This window comes from Drosophila kikkawai, chromosome 2R, assembly GCF_030179895.1.
Source record: "Drosophila kikkawai strain 14028-0561.14 chromosome 2R, DkikHiC1v2, whole genome shotgun sequence".
Taxonomy (NCBI): Eukaryota; Metazoa; Arthropoda; class Insecta; order Diptera; family Drosophilidae; genus Drosophila; species Drosophila kikkawai.
The window spans coordinates 21,881,860-21,909,532 of NC_091729.1; the positions used below are offsets into that span (position 1 = coordinate 21,881,860).

The following is a 27,673-nucleotide window of genomic DNA, read 5'->3' on the forward strand; positions in this document are numbered from 1 at the left end:
AATACATAGCTGCGTTAAACATAATCCCATTTATTTAATTTGGTAAAAAACTAAGTGGGCGTAGGAATATAGGGTCATTATATAGGTAAGAACTTAGGATACCTAAGCCTAATTCATAAAAGTTCACATAACTTAAGGGTTGGGACAACAAAAGTTCACTGATCTACTGCGAAAAATATTTCGAAATTTTTCTCAGAATCCACATCTTCGGGCAGAGCGAATTCATGGTTGAAATCTTCGCGATAGGTTCGAACAAATTCAATTACATTCTCCTCTAGCTTCTTTCTTTGCGCCATATCGACACCGGACACAGTATCCGTAATCTTGTTGCTCATGAGCAGCATGGATAGCAGGACTCGTCGGTTCTTCAGCTGCAAATCCTCGAATCTTTCGTGCATTATCAGCTCCGTCCAGGGCTGCTGGAAGAATTGAAGAAAATTGGTAATCCAGCCCGACTTGTAGCGACCGCGTATGTCGTTAAGCAGCTTGGCGTGCTTGCCGCAAAAGTATTCCAGGAAGTAAAGTCTCTTCTCCTGAAAGGGAAGCATGGCATATGTAAGTGAGAATTATAGATTTTTCTTGTGTTATTCAAACCTTCTTGGTGACGCACACAATCTCCGTGACAATCCTCTTTAAGTTGAGTCGAATACGCACAAAGTCTCCATCCTCGTAGGTTGTCATATTTTCGGTAAAATCCGCCGGAAGTTGGCCAATGAGCAGTGGTTTGGGTTGAATGACCTTGACGATGTGATAACCCATGGGCAGCATGCCCGTGAACATGTAGGGCCTTATAAAGCGCGGCTGCATCACTATCTTCAGCATGCCCAGCTCAAAGGCCACCTGGAAATGAGATTTAAATAAATTCAAATACAGTTTTCCAACGTAAAAGAAGCCCTTACCTTCTCGGCGCATTCCTGTGGATTGGTGTGTTTGAACTGATAGTTGGGCAAGGGGTCTATGACTATATTTTTGCCCGCCGCATAGATGTCGGGATCAACCGTACAGAAACGTGTATTGACCACAATATTCCTGTGCCACATTTCAAGGTTCGCATCGGCAAGAACTGCAAGCGATTTAAATAAGGATTCAGTTGGCTTTATGCATTTCCCACTCACTTTTTTCCAACGACGAGGACATGAAATTAGAATTATAGTTGACGAACAGAGTGCAGTCCAGCAAAATTTTGTTTTTACGAGGAATCGTTATAAACTCCACGCGCTCGATGGAGTAGTCTTTTTCGTTAAAGTAAAACCTAGAGTAGTTGGTCGATACATAAGTCGTGATACCCAGATCAGCAACCATTTCCAGTATGATAGGATCTAGTGTGTTATCGGCACAGGGATTACCCTGCTCCTCGGGCGCTGTCGACATGTGGGGCTGCACGTACGTAATATGCTTGGCCATGCAGCCGTGGGTCACCATAAAGTGTAGGCACTCATAGGCAGCTATTCCATAGCCGTACACTATAACGTTGAAGGGTTCCCCCCATTGAACCAACTCTCGTAGCTTGTGGTAAAAGATAATCCGGTCCAGTCGATAATTGTTCGCCACATAGTTCGCCGGTGGCTGACGACCGTTGAACTCGCTATCCTCAAAGCCAAACTTTGTGTCATCCATTATGACGAGTGTCTCGTAGTGAAGTCTGCATCCGTCCACCAGATCTACAATTTGCTTTTCTCTGTCGGAGATTTAAGGATCACTACCATCTGTATCCCATTGGCTGCGGGACTCACTCACCTATCTATTTTCTTCAGTGTTCCGGGGACAAAGCGGACCCAGTGCCTTATGTCCAACCGTTGCGTAGTATCCCTTACATAGGGATGATCGTTGCCGGTATTTACATAACAGTTTCTGCCATTGTGGCAGTAAGCGCACCTGAATTCGCAGTCGTAGGCTGCCTCCACAACTCCCTGCGGCACCACTATCGTGAGATCCATCTTGGGCAGGCAGTTAAACTTTCTGAACTTGTCTAAACTGAATGGAAATATTACGTTATTGCCAATTGAATAGTGTGTAGTGGTCTCACTCTTTAGTGTTCCAGGAAAAGATAATAATGCGCAGGAAGGCACGAGCAATCTCAGAGAAACCTATGATCAACAGGGACTGCTGAGTCCCCAGATGCTTGGTAGGCATCAGATTGTAACAGAAGGCACGTAGTCGACTGGTGGTCTTTTCCGCGCCATGCAGGTTGACCATGTTGGAGGAGCGCCTCCGAAAGATGGCTTTTTGGAAATGGTTCTTTTTCATGCGTCGCGGCTCCAAGGGCATCATGTTGGACGTGAGGTCATTGGGCAAAGAAATACCCTGTAAGAGACCTTTAATTAACTTCCCCCTAGAAATCTTTAATCAACCCTGGACCCACCATAAAGTAATTGATGTAGTAAAGTTCCTGGTAATCATCGTACAAGGCCACCGTCCGAAAGATGGTACTGCTCCACATCTGGAAGAAGGGATGTAGCTTGAAGATGAGGACCTCTCCCCGGTTGTTGGTTAAATTGAACTGATCCCGAGGCAGCATAAATAGCCTGCACAATTCCTTATAGCCCAGAAAGGGTCTGCAGGACAATCAAGGATCGGCTGAGTTGATCGAAAAGTTTCCAAACTCACCTCAATATAATGAACCCCACAATTGGACATTCCGCAAGCCATTTGGATTTACCACAGCGAACGGTGAAGCAGCTGAATTCACTGTCGGTATTATCAAACATATCCTCGAAGATTTGATTAAAAAGATGAAGAACCTCATCTATGTAGTTGTCCCCACCGTTTGTGTCCTCCTCATTATCAGGCATGTGGGAATACCTGCTGGAGGATTGCGCGGAGATGATGTTTCTAATATCATCGACCTCGTGCCTCTCCATACGGAATACGCGGATTTCGCCAAACAAGGTGCTGCGATTGGCAACGAATACGTTCTCTTCGACTGTGCAATTTGGCCGTAAGTAAATGGGCTAAAATGGCGAAATCAATAAGCCAACTCTTAGGGTATATTCCAAGCTATAATAGGCCTCACCAGAAAAAACCGCAGCAATTCCTGCTGACAAGGACTCATGGTCATTATGGTCGGCACCGTTGTCACGCAGTAATCGAGATCTGGGAAGGCACTGAATACAGCCGACAGCGCAAAGAAGGTATACTCGGGCCGCACCAAAGGATGCAACTGGAACATCTTGAGCAGGAAGGCATTGGACGCCTGGGCCAAAACCTGGGACCGATTGGGGTTATGCGCTTTTTCACCCTCTGGCAAGTCGAAGGTGATTGTCAGTTTATCCTTGTAGGCATAGTAATAGTACCTTGCACTTCGGAGTTCTGAATTTAATTGAATTGAATTAATTAAAACAAGATTTGCGTATTTTGACGGGTTTACTACTTACCCTCGTAGATGTGTTTGAACTTGGCGAAGAGCAACTTCTTTGAAGCAATGTCCTTTTCATTTATATGCAACGCGGATTCGGCCAGTATTTGAAACATTTCTTCCATTTGCGATGTTGTGTACAGGTTCTTCAATGACCTATGCTCTGCAGAACTAAACGAAAGGCAAATCGAATTCATTTGTGAAACACCAAACTCACACAACATTGTATTCAAAACGGGCATGCTTGAGACCCGGCGTATACTTGGCCAGATTACCCAATCGCTCCAAGTGAAAGCTCGTGGCCAGCTGCTCCACGTCTACATAATCCGACAACCACATAAGACCCGCTCCCTTGACGCCCTCAGTGATCTCTTCCTCAAACTGCGCACCGGTTACGATTACTATTAATTGGGGCACACGGATGCTATAGGCTCACCTCAGCAATAATAATCTTTTCAGTGCCCTTGGCTCCCTCCTTTGATCCCTCCATAGCCAATAGGTGCTCGGCTATGTAGAAATCCCCGTACTCTTTTCTTGGATGAGGATCCTCGGAATCAATCATCTCCACAATGTCGTCGTTATCCTCCGGTCTGCCATAAAACAAATTATTAATTAGCAAATATACATACATATAAATCCGAGATTAAAACGAACAGGGCCTTGCGAAAGGTCAGTACTGGCATGATGTCCCGTCGTTGGATCACGATGATCGAGGGCGCAGATGCCATCTCAGTGACAGTCGAGCTCTCGGGATAGTAGCATTTACCGAACGCTTCAACTGCCTCGTATGCCACAGATGAAAGTCCCGGTGGCTTGACCACAATCATATAGTTAACCCTGTGCTCGTTGTAGAAAATCTCCATGATAATCATCTTGGTGATCAAGGGCTGGTTCTCTTTGCAGATAAAGAAGTTGAAGAATATCGTGTTAACCAGCGAGATATAAAAGTCTAGGCTTTGGTCCAGAAGTGACGTTAGGAAATCAAATCAAATCAACCGCGGTACTGCGATTATAACCTACCAAAAGCGACTGTTGAGCCAGTGCAGCCACATATCGTTGGTCAGCACTGGGACATCTGGGTGATTGCAGAACGTGCCGAAGGCCAGTAGTTTGTGGAACTCCTGATTGTCGTAAACGAGCAAGCGATACGCATGACTTTTACAGAACAATATCTGAAGCGGCAGCGCATCCTTGAACCCAAAGTGCCATGTATCCTTGGCCATATAGAGATCCTCCATACGCTTGACATCCTGAATTCCCGCTACATTAATGACAATATTTTTTTCCAAGCTTGCCATTTTTTTATTATTGTTTTAAATAAAAAATGTGAGTTGTGTATCTGAGTTGAGAGCACTACACGTGAAAATGGGAAGGTACAGAAACCGACTGCTTCGGTTTTACAAATTAGTCCTTTGACGCACGATACAATTATAAAAGGTAGTCTCGTCGTTCGAATTTGGATGATTTTTGGTTATTCGTTAACAAATTAGGTTGTGTATGTCACTTACAAGGAGTACTTCTTTTATCGACGGGACTACCTTGTATAATTTAATCTTGCTCTGACGTCTCCGTTGACGCGTCTGTCTCTTCCGTGCCGGGATTCCATGAGAACGGGTTTATCGCAACGAAATCCTCGGGTAGGGCAAACTTGTGCTTGAATTCCGCCCGGTGCTCTCTTAGGAAATTTAGCAGCCTCTGCTCCACGTAGCGCTTGTTTAGAACGTAAAAGTCTTGGTCGGTCACATCCTGGAAGGGACCACGGTTCACGTTTTTCTATGGATTGAATGGTGTAACCGGTTTATAAGAGGGAAACATTACATCCTTATTTATACCCACATTTTGGGCGGCCACCGCCATGGTTTTCAGTATGCCTCTATTCTCCACCTGCAATTCATCAAAATTCTCGTGCATTATCAATTCAGCCCAGGCCTCTTGAAACCACATTAGAAAATCTTGAATCGTATTTGCCTTATAGCGAGCATTAAGATTATTTAAAAGCAACTCGTGCTTGCCACAAAAGTGCTGAAGGAAGTCCAAATAACACTCCTGAAAACCATCAAGGATTCTAGAGAAAGCTAACTAAAACTACACACACACACGTACAAGTTTCGTGACGACTACAATTTCTTCCACCACCATTGTCTGCGAAAGGACCACTCGACAGAAGGTGTTATCCTTGTATGTGGTCATTTTATAGGCGAAAGTGCTGGACGTGCTGGCGAGAAATCTCCGCGGCAGAGTGATCTTCGTGATGAAATAGTTCAGTGGCAGTCTGGCCTGAAAGTGAAGTGGTTCCGAGAACCTGTCCTCAAATTTGTTTATAGGCGCAATGCCCAGATGATGTAACAACTGCAAATGATCATGGGACATTTTCGGATGGGATATATGAAGGACTCGTATCCCTTACCTTGCGGGCAGTCTCTCGCTGGCTAACGAACTTGTACTGATAGTTGCACTCCCGTCGCAGCTTGATGTAGTTGCCAGCCGCGTAAATATTCGGATCGTTGGTCTGGTAGCGTTCGTTTACCAGGATATCGTCTCCCTCCATATCAATGCCAGCACTTTGAATCCCTAACTCAGAATATAATGGGTGCTTGGGAAAAGTAATATGAAAACTAGGTAGGTACACTCACATATCTTGTTTTGTGGTGCCATGTAACCCTCCTCGAAGGAGATGAAGATATCGCACTCATAGCTCACCCGATGGCGGCGTGGAAAATGCTGAAAGACCACCTGCCTAATGAAGTCACCAGACTCATGCAACACCCAGTGGTGGAATTTGTAGTCCTCCAGGACCTTTACGCCGCTGTCAGCGAGGATGTCGTTCAGAATGTATTGCAGGTTAGTGTCCCAGTACGGACTCTTTAACTTGGCCTCCATTTCGTTACCGGTGGATCGATGCGGCTGCAAGCATACTATCCGGGAGCTCTCAACGCCGTGGCTAATTAGGAACGTGACGCACTCGTAGGTGGACAAATTGTTGCCGTAAACCACGATATGGTAGGTGTTCGGCATATCCTCCAGCAGAGCCCGTAACTTGTGAAAAAGCATGAGCTTGTTCAACTGACAGTTTACCTCTACAAAGTTGCACGGGCGAGCGATGGCCACCTCAGAACTCGGCACCCTTAAGACGAACATCCGGGCGCACATTAGCAACAAGGAGTCATAGTAGATATCGCAGGCATTCGCCTTCACGAACTTCTTCTGCCTGTGTGCGATTGTGAATAGATAATAAGATCGAAAATAACTGGTAAAAGCTTTCCCACCTGTTCACCAGCTGCACTCTGCCGGGTATAAAGTTCACCCAGTATCGCATATCCATGCGCGCACAACAGTCCCGGATGTAGCAGGGAACGTTCTGGTACGACAGATAGCAATCACGGCTATAGGCACAATAGGGACACACGAACAGGTCGTCGTACTCCGCTTCCACAACCCCTGGGTTGCAGATAACCGTAACCTCCGGCCAGCTAAGACAGGTGTAGTTGTTTGCGTTGCTGAAGCTACATAGATATGCTCATAGAGTTTAAGAGTTCCGAATTTATAAAGTCCCTAGTGCTCACTCTTTGGTGTTCCACTGAAATATGAGTCGGCGGAGGAAGGCCTTGGTCATGGGGGTGAAGCCAATAATGACAATTTTCTTGCTATTGGTAAACCACTTGTTCGGTTTGAGTCTGTGTCGATAGATGATCAGGTAATCTCGGTCGAAATTCGGCTTGGGAATATTCAACTGGGCCGTCGATGACATCACTTCTATGTGGTCCTTAAAAGGCACAGGAGCCTTCTTTATGGGCCTTGGCTCTAGGACCATCATCATTTTCTTCAAGTCGTTGCCGAACTTGCTTTTCTGCATTTTGTGTCATAAATCATAAAATATTTTATATTAAAATATTATAATATATACCTTGAACGAGGAGATGAAATAGAAGTCGAAAAAGTTCGTCTTCCTGGCCAAATCCCGAAAGATCTGTGCGGAGCTGACTAAGAAGAGTGGGTGGAGGCGCAACGATATGATCTCCGCCCTAAGATGATCCAGATGATTCTCTTGCCGGGGCAGGTGATAGTGATCGAACAGCTTCGAATGGCTGTGGAACTGCCTAAGCACCACGTATCCAATGGGCGTATTACGCTCGATGGATTTCGTTGAGTTCCCGCACCGGATGGTAAATACCAAGAACTCGCTGAACTCGTTCTCCAGCACATCCATCATGATATCCTCGAGGACTCGCAGCTCGTGCTCCAGCTCCGCCCGCTCATTGACCTTGGAGCAGTAGGTGACACTGGCATTCTCTGAAGAGAGAGAAGTATGATTCTTCTCCGACATGTTGCCTATAGCCAGGCTAAGCACCACCGGCATATCGTCCTTTGTCATTTCGTATATGCTGATCTCTCCAAAAATCGTGCTGCGGTGGGTGATGTACATTTCGTCCAGGTCGGACACACTAGTGGGCCTTGCCATCACGGGCTAAGCTCAAAGCAATTATCAAATCCAAAGCCAAATTCAAACTTGGAGCTTACCATGAAGTAAGACAGGACCTCAACGTGACTCCTGATGTTCCGGTTTTTCTTCTGCACTAACAGAATGCAGTAGTCCTTTTCCGGATAAGCGCAGAACGTGGCCACCAGGCAGTTAAAGAGTCGTGGCAGTGGAAACCCCTCACGCGCCACAATGCACTTCAGCAGGAAGACATTCGAGGCCGCCTCAATGTCCTTTGGACCGGAAGGACCAACACCGGTGGGGTACACGAAGTTTATGTACTTTGGTTCATTTTGCATATAGTACTCGTTACTAGTGAGCTCTAAAGGTTATGAAGCACACAGATAGATTAAGCAGGCTATTATCTCTACAACTGAAGATCTCACTATTAATGATGTATTTGAACTTGGAATGCAGGACCTCCCGAATATAAAAGTTATTTTTTTCGTCGTCAACAATGGTGCCTCTAATCGAGCTCATCTTTATCTTGCCCGCACTGGCCACGCTGTCGATAGATAATTTATCGAAAGGTTTTGTTGCAGTCTTGAGCTATTTAATACCTACCTCATGCAACTATCAACTCTCTGTAAACCTCCTAGAATCGTCACATTGTACAGATCCGTGAGGGCATCCGTCGTGAACATGCTGACCGGCGCCCTACGGTTAATGGAACTGCAGGATGCACATGTATATTAGCCGAAAATATGCCTGCCACTCAGGGACGCACACTCACTATACCGTTAAAGCTTCGTATTGGCAGGAACGGCCGTCGGCGCTTTTTACCAGATTACCATAGGCCCCGACCTCGTAGTTTTGCACATAGAAGCGAATGTCAATGTCCGTAGATAGCCACATAAAAACATAAATCTCGGCATCCTGGTCATTGTTGCTCATCTCGCCCACGATAAGGATGTCTTTCTCCGACCCCAAACTCTGGCTCATTACCACTTCGGCTATATAGAAGTCGCCCAGTTCCTTGCGCAACTCAGGTATCTCAACCTCTTGGATGGCAATGATGTCATCGTTGTCCTCGGCTCTGGTGAATATACGGAATATAAAATATCATGAGGACTCTTCAGCTGGAACTTACAGAGCCTTTCGATATGTGATCTTTGGCAACAGCTCAAAGCGATCCACAATGTAAAGCGATTGCGTGTTGTTGTTATTTTCCAAACAATATTCCCGGGGATAAAAGACCTTTGATAGCTCCTCCAGATCATCGAAGGTCTCCATAAAATGTTTTGGTTGTCGTACATTCGGCGTCTTTACGGCGATTAGATACCATACCCTATTTTCCATGTAGAACACTTCGTTTATGATCTCAGCTATCACACACGGATGGTCATGTTTGTAGATGCAAAAGTTACAGAACAAAGCGTTAAGCCAGCTAATGGCGAAGGTTAAACTGCGAGGCGGGAGGCGAATTAGCAACTAAGACATATCTAGATTGTATTCCGGAGGATACCAGTATCTTACGGACAACCACTCCATCCAGCAATCCGAGGGCAGAGCACTAATGCCGGGATAATTGCGGAATTCGGCGTAGGCCACCAAATCAGAGGTTGCCTTGACACGAGCCACCAACCTGTGGGACTGGTAGTTCTGAAAGAGGGACTCCTTGCCCCGATACTTTGGCCGGATATTACCGAACCACTTGATGCCCGGCGACCAGATCAGCTTGTTGATCTCTTCCAGGTCCTCCCCTCTGGCCAACAGCACCTCGAAAGTCATAGTGTGTGTATGTATGTATGTATGTGGAGTATGTATTTTTTTTATTTTTATTTATTTATATTGTGTGAGAAGTATGTCATTGAAAAGCAAAAATATTTTGAAGTGACACTTGGATTTGGGAAAAATAACGTTATATTTTTGCTTTTGTGTATGTATAGGGTTTATTTTATAGAGTTATCCCGTCGATTACATAACACTTGGCCTTGGCCTGCTCGCATTGATCCTTCGTGCCCGCCTTGCTGCTGCCCTCCCATTTGAAGTAGGGGCACTCGTGCTTCTGGTGATAATCGCTCATGCACATGAAAACCATCAATAGGTAGGGACGACAGGCGCCTTTCAGGAGCACCTTGGCTCCGGGACTGGCCTTAAGCAGGTTGTAAACGCCCACAGCATCCTTGCGACAGAAATCGTACATGGCTATGTGGTAATCCTTCTCCTTCGGCCGATTCTCGTACATATTTTCCGCATCCAGCTTGACCATTTTCATATTAATGGTGTCGCTCTTGCCAATGTACTTTTTCTGCTTGTACAGGCACTCCACAAAGCACTAAGAAAAGAATTTATTTGAATAAGTATTTATATAAAAAACACTTTAATAAATATTTAGATACCGAAAGAAAGCGAAGGGTCTTGCTAACGTCCGTGTCTCCAGCCATGGGCAGTTTAGGGGAATGTATAACGAAACATTTCGTCAAGTCTTCCTCTTGTCCAATATAAAGCTCAGAACAGCAGCCATCACGCTGGGTTAAAAGTTAAATTAGCATTTATAATTCTTTAATTAACCTCTCTCACATTCTTGCCACACGTTTCCTCGTTTAATTCCCCGCTAGAACTAGCCACTGCGGTGCCTTCCTCAGGATCCTCTGCCCCCGAAATAACCACCAGGACTAAGGTCAACCAATAACAACTAAGTTTGACCATCGTTTGCCGAATGGTTGTAATTTACAATGGCCAAAAACATTTATAACATCATGTGCTGCCCTCATTATGTGCATAAATTGGATTGCTTAATTAAATGTAACAAATGGCAGTTGTAATTCCCGAAGTGCAATGAGCGGAAAAGCTAAAAATATAATTTATTTTTCGACAGTTTGATGATTTGGCATTTGGAAAATTGGCAACAATTTCCTGCTAATACTTAAACCTAATTTATCAGTTTACTATAAAAGGTGTCAGTTGTAGCTGATTTTGTAGGAGAAACCAGCGCAGAGTCATGAAGTTAATAATTCTTGCAAGTTTTGCCTGTCTGATATGGGTAAGAGTTTGCATTAATAACGATTAATTAATATTTACTAAAGACATATTTATTTTTCAAGTTTGCCAGCGGCATTAAGATTGACTGTGAAAATCCAGAGGCCATTAATGAGGAGCATATCCACTACTGCTGCAAGCATCCCGAGGGACACAATGACATCATTGAGAGCTGTGCCAAGGAAACGGATTTCATGCTGCCCAACCATAACGAGGAGGCACTGGTGGACATCACCGCAGACAAGGCCATTCGGGGCACCTGCTTTGGCAAGTGTGTCTTTGGCAAACTGAAACTGATGAAGGACAACAACCTGGACATGGAGGCTGTGAGGAAATATTTCAATGATAAATTTATCGACGATCCGGAATATGCCAAGGAAATGATCAACGCCTTTGATCACTGTCATGGCAAAAGTGAGTATTAGATGAGCTTATAAACTTGAATATCTTGTTAGCCATCATTGTATTTCCTTCAGGCGAGGAGAACACTTCCAAGTTCCTGTCGAAGCCTATTTTCAAGCAAATGTCCCAGCACTTCTGTGAGCCCAAATCCAGTGTGGTTCTGGCCTGTGTGATTCGTCAATTCTTCCACAACTGTCCAGCGGACCGCTGGTCCAAGACCAAGGAGTGCGAGGACACTCTGGCCTTCAGCAAGAAGTGTCAGGACTCGCTGGCCACTCTTTAGATTTCACTTTAAAGGGATTTGCAATAAAAAATATTATTTCAATTTAATTTTTACAAATTTTTAGAACACTTAAAAAGTAAACAATTAGGGAAGTGTATTTTGAATTTTGTTAAAAAAAATATATAAATAAAATAAAGGAAATAAATCAACTGTTTAAATAATTTACAAATTGTTTGGATCAAATAGCAGCCCGTTTGCGTTTTGGTTTGTATGAAAACACCTTAAGAAAATCTATATTTAAGTTGATATCCTTGAAATCCTTTTCAATATTTTGTCCTTTTCCAAAATTTCTTTTCTTCGCCATTTATTGAATTATTATAACAATTATTTACAAATGTTTACATGGTGGTCAGCACATCCTTGCATCTCTTGGCAAAAGCCAATGTTTCCTGGCATTCGGTGGTATTGGACCAACGATTCTTCGGGCAACTATGGAAGAAGTTATAGATCACGCAGGACATGATGATGCTGGAAGTGGGCTTGCAGAATTTGGCCGTACCAAAGGTCCTTACTATTGGCAGCGACAGGAACTGCTCAGTGGCTGTTTCGGCTTATAAAAAAAAGGGATTTTTCTATTATTAAAAAAAAAACATTTAAAATTTTAAAATTTACTCACTCAGCGAATGACACTTCTCGTAAGCATTCAGCATTTCTGTCTCATACTCTGGATCCGTCTTGTGGTATCTCTTGTAGTAGGATCTGACCTTAATCATGTCCAAGGTACCATTCTCCATCAAATTGTAATGATCAAAAACACATTTGGCCCAGCAGGTGCCCATCATGGCCTGGTCCACGGTCACATCCTCTATGGCCTCCTCGTTGGGATTCGGCAAATGGAAATTGGTTTGTTTGGCGCACGATTCAGTAACATCGTTATGACCATCGGGATGCTGGCAGCAATGGTGAATGTTCTCCTCATGAATACGCTCCGTGTGGCGGCAGTGGACGCGGATAGCTAAGATGCTAGGCTGAAATATAGAATATAAATAAAATATATAAGATAAGTTTTAATTTTTATAATTAGGAAGCTAAGACATGGTATACAATTTCATTAAAGGAGAGGCAGGAGCCCAAGGCAAGGATTTTTTGTTCCTTCTAGTAGTTTCCATGGTAATTTTTTCTGTCTTTGTTTAAAAATAGAATTAGATCTCTCAAAATACACACCAATAACTGCGACAGAATCACACAGAGAATCACAAAGCCAGTCCTCATCATGTTGACTGCTTTTCAGCGAGTGTCCCCTCGTTTTATGTGTCAAATGGTTCCCCTTTGATGGACACAGTTCTCCCTCCTAATGGCATTTTGCAATGTTCCGCATTAATTTAATTCGCATCCATTATTGTGACAACAAACGTGGCAACGGCCAGGTGAACAGGCGGCCACGGAAACTCGCGTCATGGTAACGCCGGCAATCAAATCGTTATTTATTTTCCAAAGCGCGGCTTTCGTTCGCTTAATTAGTCTGAGATTGGCCTTTGAAACTTGATAAGCCGATTTAGGGTAAAAAACAGCAGCAGCAAGATGGGCAAAAAGGGTAAAGGCAAAGGCAACAAGTTGGCCAAAATGTCCGAGGAGGAACGCGCCCGGTATCTACAGATGCGGGCCGACCAGGAGGAGGAGACGAGGCGCCGCAAGATGCAGCTCATTTCCATGTACATGAAGGTATCCATTACTGATTTTTATAGAAAATAATGAAAATCACTTAAGGCATTCTTCGTAATAGAACAAACTGAAAAGGGAGGATGCCTTTGGACGGTTGAACATGGCCAAGATAAACCAAGAGTGGCGCAGCATTTTGCGGCAGGTTAAAATCCAGGAGCTGCGTCGTGAAATCGTCGATGTGGAGACCTTCTTCCAGGAGGCCCTGAAACGCAAAGACCAGGTTATCCATCGACTAATTGCTCATATTGAATCCACCGAGGATATGTACGCCAATCTGCAGCAATCGCATATGGAAAATATTACTAAAATTGTTGGTGGGTTTATTTTTAACATATTTTATCCTTGACAATAAGGATTAAGACTAACAAACAGAAAACTATAAAACCAAACACCTAAATAAGTAACAAACCATCTTGTTCCAAATCCATTCCTATAAACTAAGACACCCATCGTGAACGCATCGAGTTCCTTCGAAGGATCTACGAGGACGACAAACAGGCGGTGCTGAGCGAGTGGGAGCAGGACTCTGCCGGCTTCAAGGATATGCACGCCCAGAAGCAGCAGCAGCTCGAGTGCGTCTTTTACCAGTTGGAGGAGACCACCGACACCGGGATCCGAGACAACCACGAGCGCTTTTTGGACCGCTGCGAGGACTTAAAGAGCGGGGTAAATGGGGGTTAGGAGCTAGGTGAAGAGCATGTTGCCGTGCTCCTGCCAATCCTCGCACTGCGCCTTCGCGTACTCTGACATGCACTTGACCAGCTCCCGGGAGACGGCGCACTTGTTCTGCCTGCTCCGGCCGACGTTGTCCAGATACCGGAAGCACTGCTGCACCGTGTCCGTAAAGAAGCTGCGGAGCTCCCGGTCGCGCAGGTCCTTGGTCAGCAAGTAGCTCACCTTGCGTCGGTCAGGCATTCCATTGCCGTCCACCTGGGGGAGGATTGGGGATGGCGAATACTTATAGTCCAGGCCTGGTATTTACCATTAAATCCAAGGAATAGTCAGTGATGGGTCAACACCTACCATATTCATCTCCTCGAAAAAGCACTGGGCCACACACTGACCTCCATCGCCTCCTCCAGTGTTGTTCCTGCTCTCCTGCTGCCGACTCGGGCTTCGCTGCCACCGGTTCCCATAGCCACTGCGGCCTCCCTGATTCCTATCCCGGTCTTGGTCCTGATCGTCATCCTGATTGCGTCCAAAATCATAGCCATGTCCACCTCCTTGCCTGCCTGTCTGTCCGCGTCCTCGATCCTCATTATCGTCCTGCCGGCGCATGCAGCTCCGAACGGTTCTCTTCAGCTCTGCCTCACCCAATCCCTCCTGCGATCTGCACTTCAGGCTGGAAATGGAGTGCGAGCAGATGCTCAGGCAGATGACCAGCAAGATTAGCAAGCGCATCTCGGCAACTGATTGTGGAAGCAGTTCACTCAACTCCATTTATAGTTGCCGAGAGTGACATCCGAAATGACCGCCTGACTGACACACAATGCTCCACAGTCACCCATCAATCCTCGTTTGGGAATCGCGTGCCGTTTTTAATTCCTAATTTAATTTAATTCCCTTACCCAGATGCAACTGCAGTTGGAACAGATCACCTCTAGGGGAGAGGCCAGGCTGGAGAAGCTATGGCAGGAGTACCAGTCCGTGCTTGCCGGCTATTGCCAGCACATCGAGGGCTTCTATTCGGAATATGTGGACCTCAAGCAGCGGGATGAGGAGGCAGCCCTTCAGATCAGCCAGCAAACCCACGAAATCGAGCATTTAGTGGACCAACTGGCCAATCTGCGCCTAGTGTCCGAGGAATTCTACAACAAGCAACAGGGTCAAGTGGAGCAGCGGCAGTCCATCAAGCAGCAGTTAACGGAAAGACTCCAAGAGCTGCGCACCTGCGTGGAGGACGAGATGGCCAGAGATCATCAGTCCTTCAAGCTTATGTCCGTGGAGAGCTACAATGCTCTGGAGTTTCTCCAAGAGACGGTGGGCAAGGGGGAGATACTAATTCAGCTCTCCGCCGTTTGTGCCAAGATGGAAACAGAGCGGGAGCGAATGTTCCAGCTGCCTGAGATTTCTCGTGAGATTATAGAGATACGGGAAATGGATGATCAACAGGCTGGAGTGTCAAGTGATCCGGCTACTGATCTCTTGAAGGTATTTCTTTGCATTACAAATATTCTCTTATTAGTCCTACTTTTCCTTTCATAAAATGCACTCCTCTCCCAGGACGAGGTGGGTGTGGTGCCTCAAATGGACACCTTCTGGCGGCGGGTAAACAATGTGGCCGTGGATGTGGCCTGTCTGAAGCAGCAAAAGCGTCGCCTGGAGTCAGAGAATGCCCAGCTGAAGGCTCAACTGCAGGATTATCTGGTCAATCTGAATATCGCCAACGGCTCCAACAGCCACATCCACCAATATCTGGCCCGGCGGCCCAAAAGCATGTCCGTGGACCGAGTGTCGCGATTGCAGCTTCAGCCCAAGCAGGTGAGGAGCGCCCTGCCCACAGGTCGTCGTCCTCAGGCGCCCACTCCGCCCACATTTCATTTGCATTCTGGGCGCAGCAGAGTGCCTGCCTTCGAGGCTAATTTTACGAATGTTGTGCGCTCGAGGACCTTAGTCAGGGGCAGGGTGGAGCTGGCCAGGATGGACTGAGATTGGTGATTGGAAAATTGATAAAAAGAAAAACAAAGAAATTAATAAAAAAAAACAAATAATTTAAATTACCAAATAACTGAATAGACCTTCCTAATAAAATAAAATATAACTACTATAATTATTATAATTATTATAGCAAAAATACTTAACATTTTTATCAGAGTTATAAACCACTTACAACGGTAAAACGGTTAAGCGGCGCTGCCAGATCAGCAAAATACGGGGGTTTTTACTATAGCTTAGTATTCTTTTTCATATCGTTCCGCAGCAGAGTTGCCGACTTAGCTACTTTAATGACAAATCGGACTATTTTCAATTGAAAGCCCCTAAATATTTATATTTTTTTATTTTACACATTACTTAAATGAACTGCATTAGGCCAACCCACTGAGGATTTAACTAAAAAGTATCTACTGATCTGTATTAAGAAAGCTGGTGTTGGAAAACAGATATTGGAATATATCCAATTAAGTCATAATAACTACTATAAGCTATAAATTTTAAAGTAAACCAATTTATTTTGCATATTTTAAGTATTTTGTATTAATATTTTGAATTGAAAATAAAAAAAATTGAAATTTATTAAGAACTCTAGCTACTTTTGGCTATTGTGTTGCACTGCTATAATCGCCGACGACGAATAGCGGGCATCACTGTCCCGTACTACCATATCGTTCCGCTGCGCCCTGCACTTCAGTTCCGGTTGTTCCATCTCTCCGATTTCCACAATCCAATTGCGAGTTCACATCAATTGCACGGAAAAGGAAAATAATTAATTCAGCTAAATAAAAGTAAGTGCGCTGTAAGGATATAAGTGATCGAAACGCGAACCTAAAGCCCCCAAATAAGCCCCAATATTGGGGATATGTGTGTGTAAAGTGCAGCTGCTGTCGAGATGTAAAATATTACAACGCGGAGGAGTTATAGATACAACACACTGTTATAGATACAACAACAAGCGGAACGAGGGGGAAAGCCGAGGAACGGCTGGCAGGAGAGAGTGGGAAGGCGCGAGCTCGGGGTGTGGGAGTGCGAGCGAGAGGGTCGGCGGGTTCTTGTTCTTGTAAAATTACCAAAAAGAAAATTCGTTCGGGAAATGTGGAAAATGTGCGCGAGAGCTGCTGCTGCCTCAGAAAACAACCCCGAAAAGCGAGCAATCGACGAGTAAATACCAACAAAACTTACACTGCGCGGCTGATTAATAAGAACTAAAAAAGCGCAATAAAACCGATTTAAACGATGCCCCAAAAAACGGTGGAGTTGAATGAAAAATATAAAAAACGTTATAAAGAAAGTGTGTGAGAACATCATCGTGAAATCAAACTCCGAATCAGAATTTGGATTGTAAATTTTCGGGGCTCGCCGCCATCGAATGGCAGATAAACACACAAAGAGAGATAAATACAGAAATAAAATTAATGGAAAACCAGCATAGACACATACAGTGGAAGCTCGGTGAAGTGAACCATCTGTCAAAGGAGTCTTTGTGAAATAGGGGACGTGGGTAATTTTTAAGAAGTAAGAATTATAATAACATAGTTAAAACTATGATATTTGCATTTATATCCGTTTAAAGTATCTTATATTGCTTTTTAAAGATTTTAAGTTTAGACAGCTAAGTTTGGCTAGCCAGTTATACTTTTATTAATTCATAAATAACAAATAAATAACATAATAAATCGATTAATCAGATCTTATGATAGTTAATGCTAAAATATCTTTTTAGAGTTTACTATAATTTTCTATAAAATAAAAAACAAACTCAGGATAGGTTTTTAACTATATCTTTTCTTAGGTTCAGCAAAAATAATCAGGCGATTTAACTTCAATAGATTTGACTTGAATTCATTAAAAATTAGTTTGTTCTTATTGTTTGTAGCATACTTTCAATTGCAAGTTTTTTTTATAGTAACTGCTATTTTTATTATAAATATTAAGCTAATTACTCCGATTAGTTACAAGATATATTCCCTGCCTCGAGTACGCACTGTACGTGGGTGTGAGTTTGGGTCTGAGGAGTGTGCGGTGTCCGCGTGTGTTATGTGTGTATGTGCTTATCACATGGAAATGCAGGCGGCGTAAGTGGAGCAGTCGAGAAATAATTTGGAATTTTGGACAGATAAAAAGCACATAACACCACACATAAACCCCTTGAAACCCAAAAAATATAATAATAAAATAAAAACGAAAGGCCACGCCTTGCCATTATCCTAACAGCTGCCCATAACATTTCGCTAACTCATATTGCCACCATCAGTCGTAGGAACCACAAACGCTACAATGATCGCCGCTCCATTGAACCATCTGAATAATCAGCTGTAGAGTCACCGCCAGCACCTCCTCCTATGCATACCGATCTTCATAGCATCGCCATCGCCTGGAGCACGACTAGCACAACTACTACTATTAACCCTTGTCCGAGCAGCCGGGGGAGCAGGATGCTGCTTCTGCCGCTGCTCCTCGGCCTCCTGGTGGCGCTGCCAGCAGTTAGAGGTAAACTACCGAGCTCATCCGGATTTCCCCTGTCATCGCATTGCCATGTATCCTGAAACCAATCCTCCTCCTCCTTGCAGGCCAGTACCAATCGCCGCGCATCATCGAGCATCCCACGGATCTGGTGGTCAAGAAAAATGAGCCAGCCACACTTAACTGCAAAGTGGAGGGCAAGCCGGAGCCCACTATCGAGTGGTTTAAGGTACACTGTTATAAATATTTACAAAATTCATGAATTTTAATGTTTATTATTGGGAAATTTTAAGGCTTATATGGGGACAATTGTAGGTTAATAAGCTATTAATCATTCCATAAATCAGAAATTATTATCAAAATTATATTATATAAATATGAGGATTTGTTTTGTTTATACGTTATAAATTCATTAATCTGACTGACCCTGAGAGCGAATAATTTATTTATATAATTCCAGACTGACAGATTTTGATTAAAAATGCAAGAAAATAAAATGTTTATCAAATGAGAGATTGTATGTTTGCAATAATTAAAAAATATACAAAATAATTATAATTAGGATAATAATAATTCTAAAATAGGGCGCCAAAAACCCCATTTTAACTTGGGGATGGTGGGTTAGAAATAGCCAAAACTATCGGTAAGAATACTGTTCTTTTAGCCATTATAAAACAGGTTAATGTTCAAGGTGAATGGCTTATGAGTTTTGCCTTCCTATTAAATAATCCTTTATAACATTTTATATTTGCATTTAATTTGGCCAAATATAAAGTCAAAAATTTATAATATAATGTAATTACGTTTCGGATTTTATCTCAAGTGTAGGGAACAAGCCGAAAACTTGAACCTTTAAATCTCAACTCAATTTCTCACTTTCTCACTCTGGTTTTTAGGATGGCGAACCCGTCAGCACCAACGAGAAGAAGTCACATCGTGTCCAGTTCAAGGACGGTGCACTCTTCTTCTACCGGACGATGCAGGGCAAGAAGGAGCAGGACGGCGGCGAGTACTGGTGCGTGGCCAAGAACCGAGTGGGCCAGGCCGTTAGCCGTCATGCCTCGCTCCAGATAGCTGGTAAGTCCATGTTACTCCACTCCACTCTAGTCCGTAGACTGGTCTGCCCACACGCGAGGCTTTGTTACTGACTATTTTGCCTTTTTTTTTTTTTTTGTTGTTCGCCAGTTTTGCGCGACGATTTTCGCGTGGAGCCCAAAGACACGCGAGTGGCCAAAGGCGAGACGGCTCTGCTGGAGTGTGGGCCGCCCAAAGGCATTCCAGAGCCAACGCTCATTTGGATGAAGGTGGGTACCGAAACTAGTCTCACCCAAAATCAGTCAAAGTTTCGCCAGCTAAACCGCTTTTTTCCCCCCGACTAGGATGGCGTTCCCTTGGACGACCTGAAAGCCATGTCGTTTGGCGCCAGCTCGCGCGTGCGTATCGTGGATGGGGGTAACCTGCTGATCAGCAATGTGGAGCCCATTGACGAGGGCAACTACAAGTGCATTGCCCAGAATTTGGTGGGGACACGCGAATCCAGCTACGCCAAGCTAATTGTCCAGGTCAAGCCCTACTTTATGAAGGAGCCCAAGGACCAGGTGATGCTCTATGGCCAGACAGCCACTTTCCACTGTTCCGTGGGCGGTGATCCGCCTCCGAAGGTGCTGTGGAAGAAGGAGGAGGGCAATATTCCAGTGTCGCGAGCTCGAATCCTACACGACGAGAAGAGTTTGGAGCTCTCAAATATCACGCCCAGCGATGAGGGCACCTACGTCTGCGAAGCTCACAATAATGTGGGACAGATCAGTGCCAGAGCTTCGCTCACAGTTCATGGTAAGTCTAGCTTCTTTACAGCCCTAGAGAACCTTCTAATCCATGGTTTTCAATTCCTTAGCTCCACCCAACTTCACCAAGCGACCCAGCAACAGGAAAGTGGGACTCAATGGCGTTGTCCAGCTGCCTTGCATGGCAGCCGGAAATCCACCGCCCTCGGTTTTCTGGACCAAGGAAGGTGTGTCCACACTAATGTTTCCCAATAGCTCCCATGGCAGGCAGCATGTGGCAGCGGATGGAACCCTACAGATCACAGATGTACGGCAGGAGGACGAGGGCTTTTATGTCTGCTCTGCGTTCAGTGTGGTTGATTCCTCCACTGTAAGGGTATTCCTGCAAGTCAGCTCGGTGGACGAGCGACCGCCGCCCATTATTCAAATTGGACCTGCCAATCAGACACTGCCCAAGGGATCGGTGGCCACGCTGCCCTGCCGAGCCACTGGGAACCCTAGTCCCCGCATCAAGTGGTTCCAGAATGGACTTGCCGTGCAAACGGGCAATCGTCACAGTGTCATCCAAGGCAGCTCATTGCGGATTGATGGTAAGATGGTGTAAAAGTACTTGTTTTTTGGATTTCTTATTGATATATCATTTTTTTATAGATCTCCAAGTGAGTGATTCTGGATCCTACACCTGCACGGCTTCCTCGGAACGTGGAGAGACTTCTTGGGTGGCTACCTTAACGGTAAGTTTTAATATTTTTGTTTTAATTTCGAAGTGCTTAAACCCCGAAAACCTTCTTTTTCAGGTGGACAAATCCGGCTCAAATACCCTGCACCGTGTCGCTGATCCCAGCACATATCCTGCTCCGCCAGGCACACCCAAAGTCCTGAATGTCACTCGCTCTAGCATCAGCCTACGTTGGGCCAAAAGTCAAGAAAAGCCTGGCGCTGTGGGACCCATTATCGGGTAAGATTACGCGGCATACAATAAGTTTTCAATTTAAATTTATTTTTATTTACTTTAATCACAGCTACACTGTGGAGTACTTCAGTCCGGATCTGCAAACTGGTTGGATTGTAGCCGCGCATCGTGTGGGCGACACTCAAGTCACTGTAAGATTAACTACAAGTAGCTAAAATTGAACTGTGATTAACTTGTATTATGCTTTCCTTTCAGATCTCTGATCTCAGCCCGGGCACTTCGTATGTCTTTCTTGTGAGAGCCGAGAATTCGCAAGGGGTATCCGTGCCCTCGGGCTTATCGAATGCCATTAAAACTATTGATGAGGACTTTGATGCAGCCTCGGCAAATGATTTGTCAGCCGCAAGAACTTTGCTAACTGGAAAGGTAAGTTTAACCCCCTAAATTACTTAAAGTAAACCATATTAAATGTATTATTATTTCTATTTAAACAGTCCGTGGAGTTGATAGATGCCTCGGCCATTAATGCCAGCGCTGTTCGTCTGGATTGGATGCTGCATGTGAGCGCTGATGAGAAATATGTGGAGGTAAGACCCATTGATTTACTGGTGAAAACATAGACTCAAACCCTTACCTTTCAGGGCATTCGTATACATTACAAGGATGTGAGTTCAGAAGCAGCCCAATATCACTCGATCACTGTTTTGGATACCTCGGCTGAATCGTTTGTGGTGGGCAATCTCAAGAAGTACACCAAATATGAGTTCTTCCTCACGCCCTTCTTTGAGACCATCGAAGGACAGCCCAGCAACTCCAAGGTGGCGCTGACCTATGAAGATGGTGAGTTTTATTATATTTATAATAATTTATAAATAATAAATATTTATAATACCCTTTTCAGTACCCTCTGCCCCGCCGGATAACATACAGATTGGCATGTACAACCAAACCGCTGGCTGGGTGCGCTGGACAGCACCACCCGCCCAGCACCACAATGGCAATTTGTATGGCTATAAGATCGAGGTCAGTGCCGGCAACACCATGAAGGTTTTAGCCAACATGACGTTAAATGCCACAACAACCTCGGTGCTTCTAAATAACCTAACCACCGGAGCCGTGTACAGTGTGCGACTGAATTCCTTTACCAAAGCTGGTGATGGACCCTACTCCAAGCCGGTAAGTTAAATTTTAGAGTCTCGGATACCTCGACTCTTATTAATATTCCTTCCGTTCGCAGATCTCACTTTATATGGATCCCACCCATCATGTGCATCCACCCCGTGCCCATCCCAGTGGCACACACGATGGCCGACATGAGGGTCAGGATATGACTTATCACAGCAATGGAAATATACCCACCGGCAGCAGTAATCCCACCACGCACAAGAAAGCCACTGATTACCTCTCCGGCCCTTGGCTAATGGTGCTGGTGTGCATCTTACTCCTGGTCTTGGTCATTTCGGCAGCCATATCCATGGTTTACTTCAAGAGGAAGCATCAAATGACCAAGCAACTGGGTCATATGAGTGGTAAGTGTTGAAACTATATTTATATTAACAAATCTTATGGCTTTAATTTCCCATTTCCAGTGGTCAGCGACAACGAGATCACTGCCTTAAATCTCAACAGCAAGGAGAGCCTTTGGATTGACCATACCCGTGGCTGGAGAACCGCAGATACGGACAAGGATTCGGGGCTGAGCGAATCTAAGCTTCTTTCCCACGTTAACAGCAGCCAGTCGAACTACAACAACTCTGATGGCGGTACTGACTATGCTGAAGTGGATACCCGCAATCTGACCACATTTTACAACTGCCGCAAGGTGAGTTTCGGGATTACCTCATTAAAGTCTGTTGGTTATCTTAAACATCCTTTCAGAGCCCTGACAATCCCACACCGTATGCCACCACCATGATTATTGGAACCTCCTCGAGTGAAACATGCACTAAGGCAACTTCCTTGAGTGCCGACAAGGATTCAGGCACACATTCACCCTACTCGGACGCCTTTGCGGGCCAACCACCGGTGGCTCCGGTTGTGAAATCCAACTATTTGCAGTATCCTCCAGAGCCCATCAATTGGTCAGAGTTCCTGCCGCCACCACCAGAACATCCACCGCCGTCTTCCACCTATGGGTATGCCCAAGGATCACCGGAATCATCGCGGAAGAGTTCCAAGAGCGCAGGCTCCGGTATATCCACTAACCAAAGGTAAACAAATATTTCTGAAATTTTTGTTTTTTAAAGCTTTTTAAGTATATGAATATGTTCCCTTTGTTAACACACCTTTTCTCTTCTTCCAGCATCCTTAACGCCTCGATACATAGCAGCTCCTCTGGCGGCTTTTCCGCCTGGGGCGTCTCCCCGCAATATGCCGTTGCCTGTCCCCCGGAGAATGTGTACAGCAATCCACTGTCAGCTGTGGCTGGCGGCACACAGAATCGCTACCAGATTACGCCCACCAGCCAGCATCCACCTCAGCTGCCGGCCTACTTTGCCACCACAACTCCGGGCGGAGGAATACCCCCGAATCACCTGCCATTTGCCACCCAGCGACATGCCACCAGTGAGTATCAGGCGGGATTGAATGCAGCACGATGTGCCCAGAATAGGGCCTGCAACAGCTGTGACGCCTTGGCCACGCCCTCGCCCATGCAGCCCCCACCGCCAGTTCCCGTTCCCGTGCCGGAGGGCTGGTACCAGCCAGTGCATCCCAACAGTCACCAGATGCACCCCACCAGCTCCAGTCATCAGATCTATCAGTGCTCATCCGAGTGCTCTGATCACTCGAGGACCTCACACGGTCACAAGCGGCAGCAGCAGCAGCTGGAGGAGCATGGGAGCAGCAGCAAGCGGAGTGGACACCATCGCCGCCAGCCGGCGGTGCAGCCGTGCTTGGAGAGCGAAAATGAGAACATGCTGGCGGAGTACGAGCAGCGTCACTACACCAGCGACTGTTGCAATAGTTCCCGCGAAGGCGACACCTGCTCCTGCAGCGAAGGATCCTGTCTGTACGCCGAGGCGGGGGAGCCGGCGCCACGTCAAATGACTGCTAAGAACACCTAAGGAGGTGGATTAGTCTTAAAGGTAGCATCTAGTCTAAACTCTTCATTCATATCGAACTAGAAACCAGTCGCGTAGTCAAAGTTTCTGCCACAACTAATGGATATGAGATCGAATACGTACGAACAAGGCCCTGGAATGCCACCACAACATATTTCTCCAGGTCATCCCACTATTCTAAGTACTATAACTCGTTTTGATCAAGGAAGGATTCATAATGGAGAAATGGGTTGTTGGGGAATCCAGGGTGCTGACCACCAAACATACTTGTCACAATCATGGGGGCATTGTGCAGCTTTAGCAATTACGAATTTTCCATTATCACATCATCATCATCATCTACTAGCGTAGACACTCATATAGACAGGCACAATGCTCCCCCATCATCCCATGTGCACTACAGAAATGTTCCGCCAGCGGAAACCTTTGTACTTAAGAGAGACGCGTGAGCTGTACGATATAGATATTGCTTCGAGTGGGAGAAAGAGAGACGGTAATCACTAGATGACGGCAGGGATCTGGGTGTCCCAGCAGAACTTCATAAAAATACGTACTCAAAAGGAACTTATAGAGAGAAGACAGGAGAAGGATAAACCAGATCAGGCCATAGCAAGTACACCACTTACGTATGTAGTTAGAACCAGCATGTTTTGGGGCTCTCGAATTGGTCCTAGTCATAGGCTTGATAGCGATACAATACCGATAACTGATTACGATATATAGTAATTGTATGCAAAAACAAAACCCTTTCATATCTACGATCACAATCGAGCGAGCACTTGTCTCCCATTCAGAGTCGAGTTGCGGAGACGAGTGAAACGGCAGTTGCAATGTTTAATGGTTAGTGCTTTTCTATAAACAAGGAATAATATACTTCATTGACCCAGTGAATATATATAGTATATATATTACAAAAACTAAACTACACACACAACAACTACTTACATAGCATTTAGACGAGTTGAGGAGCCAGTCGCACTTGGGGCCGACATAACCGTTCCGTTGTCCAAGGCCCCAGTGCAGATCTTCCTCCATCATGACACACACAATGTTTTCTACAATCTTGCATTTTGAAAAAAGTCTAAAATGTACCTGTGATATAACCCCCATTTATACATTATAGTATTTTAATAATTTTTTATGTATTTATGGTTTCTTGATTTTGAGTAGCGTCAAGTCAAGTTGAAGTTTTTCGTTCATTCTGTTTCGAACAACGAGGAATGTCTGTTGTTTGTTGGGAAACCGCCACGCAACCAGAGAAGCGAATATAGCATAATTTAGAACTTAGGCACGTAACACATTAGAAATGCAAAATGAATATATCATCAAATCGAATCGAATCGATGCGAGGCGAAAGAGATACTTCGCTGCAAGGCACTTTTCTCCCAAAAGACCCCGGATCGTGAGCTGACTCCGGGACAGGAGGTGCTTTCAGAGTCAACGAATCGTTTAAAATAATACTAAATACACGCATATGCATTACATTACCTATATAGAGATCATATAGCACCTAGAACCGCGCATGTATCAAATCAAATCAAAATATGCTTTAGCATACCACTCACACACACATCCACTTCCTTGCTAGCCACATGTACATATATATATATATATTATATATATATAGAAATACATACTCATAATCCTAGTATCGACGAATCCAACTTGCTTGAGTTGAACTGCCCTTCCGTAGCCATATATAGTGCATATATAGAGAGACAAAGCATAGTTGGGTCTGGGTTTTAATAATAATTAGCAACTAGTTTCTAGAGTTGTGTAACGGGAGTATTTTAAAGTCATAGCGTAAACGAATTTTAAGAACGAACCGAAAACAGAAAACCTACAAACCTAAAAACCTTAAACCTAAAAATCGAAAGCGGACATTTAATTTTTAGTGCGTTATGCCATAAACGAACTTTTTCAAAATGCAAAACATAACTGACATCTTACTTACGATATATAAATACTATATCTAGATATATACATATAGCATTTAAAATTACATAAACAATAAAGGAACATTTTACATATATGTGGATAAATCAAGTGGCCGTTTGTCTTGGATTCATTTTCCTTAATTTAAGGGGTTCTTTGGAATATAATGGCTTCCTTTTTCCAGTTGCAGGATCTCTTAAGTTCTTTCAGTTAAAAGGATCTTGGTTCTTTGATCTTAAGTAACCTACTTGCACTTCCTGGTAATACTTCATCCGAATTCCTTTCCTGTTACGCTCCTCGATCGCCTTTGCGGATATCTACACACTTCGCCAGAAATCTCCTTGAGTTGCAGCGGAACTTTGCACTTGAGACAACCCTTGAGATTGTTCCATGACCTCTCAATCCGGTTTCAGCTTACAGCAAGAGCGGTCTGCTGATCATGTGAGTGGGGTGTGGAAGTGGCGGTCTTTCCGAGAGCTGGACAAGTGTTAATTCCCAACGGGACACTCGGGATTCTCTGGCGTTCTTTTTTTTTCCTGAAAGAAATTCACTTGAAAGTAGAGGACACGCCCAAGGATCGGTATCTAGAATCTATTCTTCTTTCTGCGTATTGGAAATTTTAAAAGATTGTGTGAAGATAGGTTTTAGATTGTAAGTATTTGTGTTGAAAGTGTAAGATCTAAGAAGGGAGTATTCTATCTGAGATCACATAGATCAATTAAAGACTATTTGGTTCTTCGATCCTTGAATTTTTTAATTTTTAAGTCCTCCGGTTTATATACGCTTTTGAAATCTTATTTATATTAATTTAAACATTAATATTGTCTTGTCTTTTTTTCACTTTTAAAGAGGGCAGCTTTTCCAATCACAAATCACATGCATTTGGTGGGTGATCAGATTGCCATCAGAGGCAAATTATGTGATGTTCTGTAACAAATCTGTCACAGCTTGACGCCGTTCTGATGCCGGTGTCCAGAATACCACCCCACCTCTAACTCCTCTAGTCTCCTCTGGCTCGGCTCACACCCTTTCGGTTGAGCTGAGTGAAATGCGGGCAGACCACAAATTGGTCAGAGATGGCGATAGCATCAATTGAACAACTTGATGGCGGCTCCTTTTGTATTGTTTCTGTCCCTCCCGCAGCAATGGGCTGGCACCACCGCCTCAATCTGGATCTGAATCTGATGGATGGATGGCAAGTTGAAGCATGGTGACACACAATGCCCCGATAGATCTTGATCCTTTTCATCGAAATAAAATTGGCTTCGTGTTTCTTAAACCCTTAAACTAATCCTAAGTTCCATCCTTTTCTAAGTCCTAAGTACTTTAATCGTCTTACAAGTCGTAAGATACATTCTAACCCAACTAAGCGTGCCTTAAGAGCATGCAAAATCACATAGCCAGCGATTTAACAACCTAATCATCTTAATTTATTCAACATCATTTGGCTTAAGTCGGATGACAGCAGTAAAACCACCTCCTTTGATCTTGCCTTGGCTGCAATAAAGTTCTCAAGCTCCGCTTAATCGATAAGGCTCGAGGGGGCAATGAAGTTAGCAGAGACATCAATTGGCAGATGTGCCCATTTGCAGATATGAATATGCAGATGCGGCCGCATCCGTGTATCTTGTATCTGGTATCTGCAGATAAGACAAGTAGCTGAGCGGATTGCTGGGCCTTCCCTGGCCCAAAACCGCGAC

General features: G+C 44.6%; 8 protein-coding genes across 21 annotated transcripts; 3 read left to right on the plus strand and 5 right to left on the minus strand.

Moving 5' to 3' along the window:
• Window positions 1-2: 2 nt before the first annotated feature.
• On the minus strand, window positions 3-4,658 carry LOC108076292 (cilia- and flagella-associated protein 61). 2 transcript variants are annotated; one of them, XM_017169059.3, is made up of 14 exons: window positions 4,376-4,658; window positions 4,010-4,309; window positions 3,792-3,945; window positions 3,573-3,736; window positions 3,375-3,526; window positions 3,014-3,309; window positions 2,608-2,951; window positions 2,363-2,555; window positions 2,027-2,304; window positions 1,738-1,974; window positions 1,116-1,678; window positions 900-1,063; window positions 595-840; window positions 3-533 (listed from the first exon to the last, which is right to left on the minus strand). In XM_017169059.3, the coding sequence occupies exons 1-14, from the start codon at window positions 4,651-4,653 to the stop codon at window positions 156-158; spliced, it is 3,747 nt and encodes a 1,248-aa protein (XP_017024548.1). In that variant the 5' UTR covers window positions 4,654-4,658; the 3' UTR covers window positions 3-155. The 2 variants fall into 2 exon arrangements, with proteins under 2 accessions (XP_017024548.1, XP_070139716.1); XM_070283615.1 differs by lacking the exons at window positions 3,792-3,945; window positions 4,010-4,309; window positions 4,376-4,658 and having other exon boundaries at window positions 3,631-3,724.
• A 27-nt stretch (window positions 4,659-4,685) lies between these two features.
• LOC108076291 (cilia- and flagella-associated protein 61) lies at window positions 4,686-9,657 on the minus strand. 4 transcript variants are annotated; one of them, XM_017169056.3, is made up of 14 exons: window positions 9,298-9,657; window positions 8,923-9,237; window positions 8,566-8,868; window positions 8,397-8,504; window positions 8,219-8,337; window positions 7,874-8,154; window positions 7,260-7,820; window positions 6,919-7,202; window positions 6,622-6,858; window positions 5,989-6,563; window positions 5,763-5,926; window positions 5,459-5,704; window positions 5,192-5,401; window positions 4,686-5,128 (listed from the first exon to the last, which is right to left on the minus strand). In XM_017169056.3, exons 1-14 carry the CDS (start codon window positions 9,561-9,563, stop codon window positions 4,904-4,906), a joined length of 3,894 nt encoding a protein of 1,297 aa, XP_017024545.1. In that variant the 5' UTR covers window positions 9,564-9,657; the 3' UTR covers window positions 4,686-4,903. The 4 variants fall into 4 exon arrangements, with proteins under 4 accessions (XP_017024545.1, XP_017024546.1, XP_070139714.1 ...); XM_017169057.3 differs by having other exon boundaries at window positions 9,309-9,444; XM_070283613.1 differs by lacking the exons at window positions 8,923-9,237; window positions 9,298-9,657 and having other exon boundaries at window positions 4,687-5,128; window positions 8,571-8,708.
• Window positions 9,658-9,690: 33 nt separating this feature from the next.
• On the plus strand, window positions 9,691-11,598 carry Obp58c (Odorant-binding protein 58c). Of its 7 annotated transcripts, none has more exons than XM_070283619.1 (4): window positions 9,691-9,711; window positions 10,654-10,818; window positions 10,880-11,228; window positions 11,291-11,597. In XM_070283619.1, exons 2-4 carry the CDS (start codon window positions 10,777-10,779, stop codon window positions 11,497-11,499), a joined length of 600 nt encoding a protein of 199 aa, XP_070139720.1. In that variant the 5' UTR covers window positions 9,691-9,711; window positions 10,654-10,776; the 3' UTR covers window positions 11,500-11,597. The 7 variants fall into 7 exon arrangements, with proteins under 7 accessions (XP_070139720.1, XP_070139722.1, XP_070139721.1 ...); XM_070283621.1 differs by having other exon boundaries at window positions 9,694-9,711; window positions 10,733-10,818; window positions 11,291-11,598; XM_070283620.1 differs by having other exon boundaries at window positions 9,695-9,711; window positions 10,720-10,818; window positions 11,291-11,598.
• Window positions 9,716-10,531, minus strand: Obp58d (Odorant-binding protein 58d). The gene is made up of 3 exons (XM_017168989.2): window positions 10,356-10,531; window positions 10,175-10,303; window positions 9,716-10,110 (listed from the first exon to the last, which is right to left on the minus strand). The coding sequence occupies exons 1-3, from the start codon at window positions 10,482-10,484 to the stop codon at window positions 9,730-9,732; spliced, it is 639 nt and encodes a 212-aa protein (XP_017024478.1). The 5' UTR covers window positions 10,485-10,531; the 3' UTR covers window positions 9,716-9,729.
• Window positions 11,599-11,787: 189 nt separating the features above from the next.
• Window positions 11,788-12,805, minus strand: Obp58b (Odorant-binding protein 58b). The gene is made up of 3 exons (XM_017168987.3): window positions 12,664-12,805; window positions 12,116-12,467; window positions 11,788-12,049 (listed from the first exon to the last, which is right to left on the minus strand). Exons 1-3 carry the CDS (start codon window positions 12,712-12,714, stop codon window positions 11,838-11,840), a joined length of 615 nt encoding a protein of 204 aa, XP_017024476.1. The 5' UTR covers window positions 12,715-12,805; the 3' UTR covers window positions 11,788-11,837.
• Window positions 12,806-12,853: 48 nt separating this feature from the next.
• On the plus strand, window positions 12,854-15,849 carry LOC108076176 (dynein regulatory complex subunit 2). The gene is made up of 5 exons (XM_017168907.3): window positions 12,854-13,161; window positions 13,223-13,475; window positions 13,604-13,827; window positions 14,734-15,312; window positions 15,385-15,849. The coding sequence occupies exons 1-5, from the start codon at window positions 13,021-13,023 to the stop codon at window positions 15,808-15,810; spliced, it is 1,623 nt and encodes a 540-aa protein (XP_017024396.1). The 5' UTR covers window positions 12,854-13,020; the 3' UTR covers window positions 15,811-15,849.
• Window positions 13,815-14,562, minus strand: Obp59a (Odorant-binding protein 59a). The gene is made up of 2 exons (XM_017168908.3): window positions 14,185-14,562; window positions 13,815-14,091 (listed from the first exon to the last, which is right to left on the minus strand). The coding sequence occupies exons 1-2, from the start codon at window positions 14,560-14,562 to the stop codon at window positions 13,846-13,848; spliced, it is 624 nt and encodes a 207-aa protein (XP_017024397.2). The 3' UTR covers window positions 13,815-13,845.
• Window positions 15,850-16,476: 627 nt separating the features above from the next.
• On the plus strand, window positions 16,477-26,070 carry robo1 (roundabout 1). Of its 4 annotated transcripts, none has more exons than XM_070284072.1 (18): window positions 16,477-16,604; window positions 18,077-18,306; window positions 18,387-18,508; window positions 19,176-19,356; window positions 19,465-19,583; window positions 19,659-20,112; window positions 20,174-20,653; window positions 20,715-20,797; window positions 20,861-21,021; window positions 21,086-21,167; window positions 21,232-21,402; window positions 21,471-21,563; window positions 21,618-21,816; window positions 21,878-22,152; window positions 22,214-22,505; window positions 22,566-22,798; window positions 22,855-23,186; window positions 23,279-26,070. In XM_070284072.1, the coding sequence occupies exons 2-18, from the start codon at window positions 18,159-18,161 to the stop codon at window positions 24,039-24,041; spliced, it is 4,188 nt and encodes a 1,395-aa protein (XP_070140173.1). In that variant the 5' UTR covers window positions 16,477-16,604; window positions 18,077-18,158; the 3' UTR covers window positions 24,042-26,070. The 4 variants fall into 4 exon arrangements, with proteins under 4 accessions (XP_070140173.1, XP_017024759.1, XP_070140175.1 ...); XM_017169270.2 differs by having other exon boundaries at window positions 16,481-16,604; window positions 18,071-18,306; XM_070284073.1 differs by having other exon boundaries at window positions 16,529-16,604; window positions 18,031-18,306.
• Window positions 26,071-27,673: the final 1,603 nt, after the last annotated feature.

What these genes read in the sequence shown, in the direction of transcription:
- LOC108076292 (XM_017169059.3), bottom strand. Translation starts at nt 4,653, where the DNA reads ATGGCAAGCTTGGAAAAAAATATTGTCATTAATGTAGCGGGAATTCAG. An exon ending in GTGGGGTTCATTATATTGAG is followed by an intron (nt 2,556 to 2,607) that starts GTGAGTTTGGAA and finishes ATTGTCCTGCAG; the next exon opens with ACCCTTTCTGGGCTATAAGG. An exon ending in ACACTGAAGAAAATAGATAG is followed by an intron (nt 1,679 to 1,737) that starts GTGAGTGAGTCC and finishes AATCTCCGACAG; the next exon opens with AGAAAAGCAAATTGTAGATC.
- LOC108076291 (XM_017169056.3), bottom strand. Translation starts at nt 9,563, where the DNA reads ATGACTTTCGAGGTGCTGTTGGCCAGAGGGGAGGACCTGGAAGAGATC. An exon ending in GTTCAAATACATCATTAATA is followed by an intron (nt 8,155 to 8,218) that starts GTGAGATCTTCA and finishes CATAACCTTTAG; the next exon opens with AGCTCACTAGTAACGAGTAC. An exon ending in TTTCAGTGGAACACCAAAGA is followed by an intron (nt 6,859 to 6,918) that starts GTGAGCACTAGG and finishes ATATCTATGTAG; the next exon opens with CTTCAGCAACGCAAACAACT.
- Obp58d (XM_017168989.2), bottom strand. Translation starts at nt 10,484, where the DNA reads ATGGTCAAACTTAGTTGTTATTGGTTGACCTTAGTCCTGGTGGTTATT. An exon ending in AGGAAACGTGTGGCAAGAAT is followed by an intron (nt 10,304 to 10,355) that starts GTGAGAGAGGTT and finishes CTTTTAACCCAG; the next exon opens with CGTGATGGCTGCTGTTCTGA. An exon ending in AGACCCTTCGCTTTCTTTCG is followed by an intron (nt 10,111 to 10,174) that starts GTATCTAAATAT and finishes TTCTTTTCTTAG; the next exon opens with TGCTTTGTGGAGTGCCTGTA.
- Obp58c (XM_070283619.1), top strand. Translation starts at nt 10,777, where the DNA reads ATGAAGTTAATAATTCTTGCAAGTTTTGCCTGTCTGATATGG. An exon ending in GTTTTGCCTGTCTGATATGG is followed by an intron (nt 10,819 to 10,879) that starts GTAAGAGTTTGC and finishes TTATTTTTCAAG; the next exon opens with TTTGCCAGCGGCATTAAGAT. An exon ending in TGATCACTGTCATGGCAAAA is followed by an intron (nt 11,229 to 11,290) that starts GTGAGTATTAGA and finishes TATTTCCTTCAG; the next exon opens with GCGAGGAGAACACTTCCAAG.
- Obp58b (XM_017168987.3), bottom strand. Translation starts at nt 12,714, where the DNA reads ATGATGAGGACTGGCTTTGTGATTCTCTGTGTGATTCTGTCGCAGTTA. An exon ending in TGATTCTGTCGCAGTTATTG is followed by an intron (nt 12,468 to 12,663) that starts GTGTGTATTTTG and finishes TCTATATTTCAG; the next exon opens with CCTAGCATCTTAGCTATCCG. An exon ending in CGAGAAGTGTCATTCGCTGA is followed by an intron (nt 12,050 to 12,115) that starts GTGAGTAAATTT and finishes TTTTTTTATAAG; the next exon opens with CCGAAACAGCCACTGAGCAG.
- LOC108076176 (XM_017168907.3), top strand. Translation starts at nt 13,021, where the DNA reads ATGGGCAAAAAGGGTAAAGGCAAAGGCAACAAGTTGGCCAAAATGTCC. An exon ending in AAATATTACTAAAATTGTTG is followed by an intron (nt 13,476 to 13,603) that starts GTGGGTTTATTT and finishes CTATAAACTAAG; the next exon opens with ACACCCATCGTGAACGCATC. An exon ending in CGGCTACTGATCTCTTGAAG is followed by an intron (nt 15,313 to 15,384) that starts GTATTTCTTTGC and finishes CTCCTCTCCCAG; the next exon opens with GACGAGGTGGGTGTGGTGCC.
- Obp59a (XM_017168908.3), bottom strand. Translation starts at nt 14,562, where the DNA reads ATGCGCTTGCTAATCTTGCTGGTCATCTGCCTGAGCATCTGCTCGCAC. An exon ending in TTTTCGAGGAGATGAATATG is followed by an intron (nt 14,092 to 14,184) that starts GTAGGTGTTGAC and finishes ATCCTCCCCCAG; the next exon opens with GTGGACGGCAATGGAATGCC.
- robo1 (XM_070284072.1), top strand. Translation starts at nt 18,159, where the DNA reads ATGCATACCGATCTTCATAGCATCGCCATCGCCTGGAGCACGACTAGC. An exon ending in CAACGCTCATTTGGATGAAG is followed by an intron (nt 19,584 to 19,658) that starts GTGGGTACCGAA and finishes CCCCCCGACTAG; the next exon opens with GATGGCGTTCCCTTGGACGA. An exon ending in GCTGTGGGACCCATTATCGG is followed by an intron (nt 21,022 to 21,085) that starts GTAAGATTACGC and finishes CTTTAATCACAG; the next exon opens with CTACACTGTGGAGTACTTCA.